This window comes from Channa argus, chromosome 13 (genome assembly GCF_033026475.1).
Source record: "Channa argus isolate prfri chromosome 13, Channa argus male v1.0, whole genome shotgun sequence".
Classification (NCBI taxonomy): Eukaryota; Metazoa; Chordata; class Actinopteri; order Anabantiformes; family Channidae; genus Channa; species Channa argus.
The window spans coordinates 10,576,912-10,583,827 of record NC_090209.1 but is presented as its reverse complement, the minus strand read 5'-3'; the positions used below and the strand labels follow the sequence as shown (position 1 = coordinate 10,583,827).

At 41.6% G+C, this 6,916-nt stretch overlaps 1 protein-coding gene across 1 annotated transcript; it reads left to right on the top strand.

Moving 5' to 3' along the window:
- The first annotated feature begins 4,640 nt into the window (after nt 1-4,640).
- On the top strand, nt 4,641-6,544 carry bhlhe23 (basic helix-loop-helix family, member e23). The gene has a single exon (XM_067528495.1). It carries the CDS (start codon nt 5,149-5,151, stop codon nt 5,830-5,832), a length of 684 nt encoding a protein of 227 aa, XP_067384596.1. The 5' UTR covers nt 4,641-5,148; the 3' UTR covers nt 5,833-6,544.
- The last annotated feature ends 372 nt before the right edge of the window (nt 6,545-6,916 follow it).

Below are 6,916 nucleotides of genomic sequence, written 5' to 3'. Positions count from 1 at the left end.
TCTACTTTGTTTATTTCTTCTGAATTAAGATGTTAAATCATTCACATGGATATTAGCAAGGAAGTGCCTCAGAGTTAATAATGTCCTCATATGTCTGCACTCTTTATGACCACTTTCAGTTCAGTATGTTACTGGTTTAAATTTCCTGTTCAGCAAACAAAACAAGTTTAACATAAGAACTGATGATCAGTTTATTGTCTCAGTAACTACCTGTGTGCAACAGCTATCACTGTTATAATAATAATTATTATTTGAGGATTTAGGGTTTAACATTAACTCATACGTCTCTGTGGAGAGTTATGTGTGGTCAGAATGCCATTCCTTGTTTTCCAGAAAATCTTTGTGTCCAGTCCAAATGTTTTTAATAAAAGTGGTGAGTGGGCACAGTGGTAATATAGCTAAGTAGACGTGCTTGCTAGTCATAATAGTGGTTCTTAAATAGCCCTAGAGATTCATTTGACAGCTGTGCCCACACAAGTCACCTGTGAATTAGTTCATGCATTTATGGCACCCATTTAAACATCCTATGTTTGATGTGAAATTGAGTTAGGCTGCGGCACCTTCTAGGGGGTGAAAGGGACTCCAAAGTGGGTCAGAGTAAAAATATCTCCAACAATTATTCATGGGACCCCGCCTATCTCTACCATACCTCCACCCTGTGAGAAGTCTGCCTTGCACTGCGGGCTCAGCTGCCACACAAACTAGAACAGAATGGAAAAAGGAGAGGAAGTGAGAGTGAGTAAGGGGAGATATGGAAAGGAAAGGTTTAAGGTAACAAGAGCATTTGCAAATTGAAGAGTAGGTACTTTGTTTACTTTTTCTGACTTGGCTTGTGATGAAACGTGGGTGCAATGAGCAGTGCACAGAGTACAATGTGATAATGTGTGGCGTGCAAACACTGCTTTTGATGCTTCGTGCTAAATTTTTCCGACATTTGCTCCATCTTCGTCAGCAAACCTCCCACCAAACACCAACACTATTCCCACCAATGCAAATGATTGCCAGGAGAGGCTGAATTAAACATTTACCACACTGATCCACAGCTATTTCTCATGCAACTTTGTCTCTTCTAAGATGAAGCAATGGGTTTGGTTTTGGGGAGGGCTTTCTGAAGGAAAGACTTGAAATCTTGTTAAATCTCTCCGATTGGGCAGGTACAAAGTATGGGATTCTTTAATTTGTGAGAGAAGTGGAATTTTGGAGACTCTTGGCTGGGTGCTTTAGATTGAATGTGAGTGTGAGGCTTGGGTTTGTTTTGTTCTTTTGTGAGTGGCTTTACTGAAGGCATCATGATTGGAGCAATGAATAAAATCATGGGTTGTAATTGGTTGGTTGGAGAACCCAGATTCCAGTGCAGCAGCGTAGTGTCATGGCTGCCAGGTCCCTGTAGGTCTGCACTGTAAATCCACACATTAATCAGAGTCGGCAGCGAGAGATCAAAGGAGCCTATTCCATCTTTTACTCAGAGCAGCACTTTGATGTATGTGTGTGCATGTGTGTGTATGTGTGAGAGCGAGAGAGAGAGAGAGAGAGAGAGAGAGAGAGAGAGGGGGGGGGGGGGGGTGAAATCAAGTCAGGAAAAAAAAGAGTTTGGAGGAAAATTAGGATAAGAGAGACAGACTTGAGGGAAACTCTACCTCGTCTGTAGCCTGCTGGGTCTTAATATTGAACATAATAATGATAATTAAGATCTGTTGAAACTTTGAGTGTCCTATTATATAAAACATAGGCAATGTCTACTGCATTCACAGGACTTTAGAGACAGCAAGATCCTCAAGGATACATAGTTTATGAACCACATATACAGTATGGATGTTTGTGATGACATGTCTGAATCCATGCATATGTCTATATCTCCATACATCCATTGTTTCTGTTAAATATGACAGCACCACCAAATTTACACAAATTGAAAATACTTTTCTGCCCCATGGTGGTCCTTTCCTGACACTGCAGTGTAGGCCTTTCCTCTCAGAGCACACAGACACTGCCAATGTGGTACACCACCATTGTATGGCAGCTAAAGCATGCAGTTGCCATGGCAACATCGAGCTGCAGCACAGGCTTTAAAAGCATCATGTATTATTAGCAGGAGTGTTGACACTTCAGCATTTCTTTAGTTCTCTGTGAATCACAAGCTTTTTGTGCACGATGGAGGAAGGTGATGACTGTGTAGTGCTGTCAGGTCAACACTAGGGGATGTGATTGCTGTGGCCTGAGAAGCCAAATTGTGGCAGTAATTTCCTGAAATTGATATGTTTCCTAGTCTTGATAACATGCTTAAAATTCATCTATTTTAAAGGGACTAAAAGCTTTTCTGTGTTGTCATGTTTGTGTTAGTGGTATTTTGTCAACCGTAGAGTTTTCTGCCATCTGCTGGCCAAATCACTGCACATTACTCTGTGAGAGTCCGAAAATCATTTCAGGATCCAAAGAACCGTATTTATGGCCACATTCAGATGCATAACTGATGACCTCTAGTTTTTCTCTGTCATCTGTCAATAATAAAGCATTTTATTAGTTAGGGTGCCGAAGGTTTAACCCACAGTAGGCAGTGCAGACATAGTTTAAGTTGAAGTTCTATGTTTTTCTCCTCCTGAATCATTAGGGATCTTGCACAACCAAAAATGTTTATACAGAATCATTCACACGTGTTATTACGGTTGGTAACTTTGCTGCCAAAGGTCAGTGGCTGTGTATTATAAAAACTTTCCTACCTTTCATCCTTTAATCAGCCTGCTCTTGTTTGCTGAGCACATTTTATCTTATCTTATCAGAGTAAAAGGACAAATGATATGTTATGAAAAACGCCTCTTGTCCTTTGTTGCTCTTTTTCTGGTTGTTCATGTAATTACCATTAGATCAAAGCTTCTATGTATTTTTTGACAGATATTCAGTTCATTTACTGATAATCTAATGTCATCAGTTACATTTTGTTTTTGTGTATTATTTTAACGGATCCTTTCTGTAATTTATGCCATGAAAATAAATCCTTAATACGTAAACACTTTGGTCAATAACAGCTGTGTATGAATATGCTGTATAAAAAACCTCACTTTTTCTTCATATGAAAAATTCACATGAAACACATTTTTCATGTCTCTGTTTTTACAACGGTTTAAGTCATTAAAGAAGTTAAAAGTTGTTTTGACACTTTGATGTGTTCTATAATTCACTTCGTTCTTTTTCTTTACTACCAAGTTTTATGGTCTTATTTAGTGATTTTTCTGCTTGTAGACTTTAGCTCTGTTAATAAACAGATATATTAAAATGCGTCAATATCAGTCACCGATAAAAATCAGAATCACATATTTATATGCTGCTCAGGTCAGGATAAGTGATACAAATTATCAGGTGATACAAATTGGTGGTGTAAAAAACATGACACAAAGTTACTCTGACGGGGGTGAGCTGCTTAATGGCCCATGATGGTACACTAGAGTTTAAAGTCTGGTTTAATGTAAGCACAGAGAAGTGAATCACCTTGCACAGCAAAGGCCAAATGGGCAAAGTGATGTGACAACCAGAAAAACATGTTTACTTTTGAGTGGAGGTGAAATTTAACAACACATAGTCAATACTATGTAAAGAAATTACATTAAGTTTCTAAATTTCTCAGAGAAATAAACGGGGAAAAAAAGGAAAAGAAAACTCTTTAGAGCTCATGAAGTTGGTATATGATAGATTATAACATCTTTCCCCACGAGATGGCGCCATCACCTAAACAATTTCCCCTGACTATACGCCACAAATACCAGGAGGACTGAGGCTACAGGAAGGCGTGGAAAAACTGTATATTGTGGATTATGGTGTAATGCTTTTTACTGACCGCTGAGCGGAGGTCTTACCTTCTCCATGAAGTTTCAGGCTTCGCTGGTGACAACCACGGCACCTGTGTCTTAACCAAGAACCAAGAGAAACCGAGAAGATTTGTTCTGATACTATCTGTGTGATAAGTCACACTACTGAACAGGCTGCATGGTTTCATTCAGCAATGAAGCTAGAAATACTTCCTTTTTGTTTCCTTAATGTCTAGGTTATATATGCATACATTCTTTTTGGTTCTAGCCTTAGAACACAATGAGCGATTTTTGTCATTACTAATTACCGCGTGAGTAACGTAAGACGCTCCATTACCTGCAAAGGTGACTGAGTGTAACCTGTGCTAAGGTTTGGTGCCAGCGCTGACTCTGCGACTGTGCAAGGTGAGTGGCGTCCACTTTAGGCGTATAGTTCCTGGGATCTGTCCAGAAAAGGCTGTATAAACTATAGCCTTACAACCTTAACTCTTTCCCCCCAATTTGTCACTGATCTTCATCAAAATGATAGTCTGCTTCAAAGAGACGGGAACAGGTCAAACCTCAGCCCACTGTGTATTTTTCACATTAACAGACGTCCAAAAGTTTTTTTTTTTTTTTTTTTTTTGAATTAGTGTTTGCACTAAGCTCACGTTGTCTACTTCTCGTGACCTCTACAGCAAAAAACAAAACAAAAACTATCAAATATCACTCCTCTTAAGTGTATTCAAACGACTCACAATAGGAGAAATGTTAAACGTGTTTAAAAACCTAACTATGGACAAACGAGCAGCAAACCCGCGTCGGTTTATATTGCACTTATGCATCGAAAGTGGGAGAAGACCTCTTCCTGCGCTCTTCCTGACTTAATTAAAACGCCCCCCTGATTGGACGGCCAGATAATCCCGGCGGGCCTCGAGCGCCTACTAACTTGCGAGCAGGGCAGAGCGCGAGCCACAATCTGCCCAAGGCGAGGGAGGGCAAGAAGGACGCGCGAGAGGAAACCGACTGTAGGAAGAGGGGGGACACGAGCTCCGGTCTCAGTGAACACAATTAGAGAAGTGTTGGTGAACGTGGGCTATGCGCGCAACAAGGGGGGAGCGCAGTGCACTGAGGAGGTGAATGCATGTAGAGGCTCAGCTTCAGATTCACAGCCTCCTTCTTCAAGAGTCATTGTACTGACGGACGAAAGCAGTGAGCGCAGAGAGAGGAACTCCTAGAAATCCACAACTCTTGGAGAGAACTACGTGAGTACAGCCTGCAGTCTTTACGACAAAAGACAGGATACGGGGACAAAAACAAAACAGGAAGAGTAGACTTTTCCTAGACACAATCTGCTCTGGAAGAGAAAATGAATGTTAGCGAAGAGAACCTGCTCAAGTCCATCAGCAACGACGCGCTCCTCGACCTGACGCAGCGCTACGGGCAATCAGCCTTCGGCTTTGGCGCTGGCCATGGTGCTGGAAGCCCCGGCCGGTACCCACTCACACCTGCCACCGACTTCCTCTCCGGACAGACCGCCAAGTCCAACGAGAGCGGCGGTGAGCACACGAGCGACGACGAGGACGGCTTCGACTCGTTGGAGTCACGGAAGAGGGGCTCGTCGTTTGGGGACGACAAGCCCGGGGGGCCCTTGGCCAAGAAGTCCAAGGAGCAGCGGTCCCTGCGGCTCAGCATTAACGCCCGGGAGAGGAGGAGGATGCATGACCTGAACGACGCACTGGACGGTCTGCGCGCCGTTATCCCGTACGCCCACAGCCCCTCGGTGAGAAAACTCTCTAAAATAGCCACCCTCCTCCTGGCCAAGAACTATATCCTCATGCAGGCACAGGCTCTGGAAGAGATGAGGCGGCTGGTGGCGTATCTGAACCAGGGACAGAGCATAACGTCACCAATCCCCACCGCCCTGGCGCCCTTTGGACAGGCTGCCGTCTACCCTTTCTCGGGCTCTACTCTGGCCACTTGTGCCGAAAAGTGCACCACTTATTCCGGGACACCATCGAGTATCTTCAAACACTGTAACGACAAGCCTTGATTTGGTTTAATCTCTTTCCTGAACTTTTACCTATACTGCACCCACGTCGGTCTCTCTCCCACTCTAGTTATTTTTTAAATCATTATGTGGAAAATAAGATTTAAGTCTAATACATCTAATGTTAAGATATGGTTAAGTAATTATACTGCAATGATTCATCCAGATTCAACAAACGCTACATAGTAGCATAGGCCTTTTTATGTGATGAAGTCAGAAACCCTGCCACTTGCTCTCTCGCTTGTACTTTACAAAGATCACAGTCCGTTCCCAAATTTTAGGTTTGGTTAAATTATAGGAATGTTCGGTTATCAGCTCCTATTTGTAATCTATGCAACATTTAACCAGAAAACTAGAAAAGTGTAAATGCCAAAATATGCGCCCAAATCCCGACATTCAGATTTGATACAGCATTATGGAAGGACTTCCTTTGACTGACTGTACTGACGCTGTGAGGAAAAAAATCAATTGTGATGTTGGCTGATATATTTTCTGAAACGATGTGTTGACAAGTTTGTCTTTTATTTTAATTTATTGCACATCTGACATGATTGTATTGTACAACTGTGGCATATCACTTGCTCTAAGCCCGGCTCTACTAATGGTTATATAACTACAGCCTATACACTGAAGAAGCGTTTTGGTTGTGTTGCAACATGGATTTCATATATTGTTTATATGTCTTTATAATTAAAACACATATCTATGCTTGAAACTGGTTTCCTTCATTTCAACAACCATTTCTCAGTTTTTAAATCTATTTTGAAATTAAAAACACATGTTATAACTTTAAACATTCTAAAAGTCCTTCCTCAATTGTGTATGTGTGTATACATGATATGTTTAAAGCTAAATAAAAACAATTCCACTTTTTGAACCAGAACATTAAAAAGGCTGTGTAAACATGGTTACAATTTGAAGATGTATGATTTATTGCGGCCCTCTATGGACAAATACACAGGCAGCCTCTTGCACTGCTAAAATGATTTCCTCTTCTCACCCTGTGAGTAGTCTTACCTAAAATGAGTTGGCAACTTTCTTTTCTTGCATGAGAAGTCTCTGACATGAAGAGGTTTAAACAAGCTCA

Excerpts from the sequence above, each read along its gene's own strand:
- bhlhe23 (XM_067528495.1), top strand. The coding sequence starts at position 5,149 with ATGAATGTTAGCGAAGAGAACCTGCTCAAGTCCATCAGCAACGACGCG.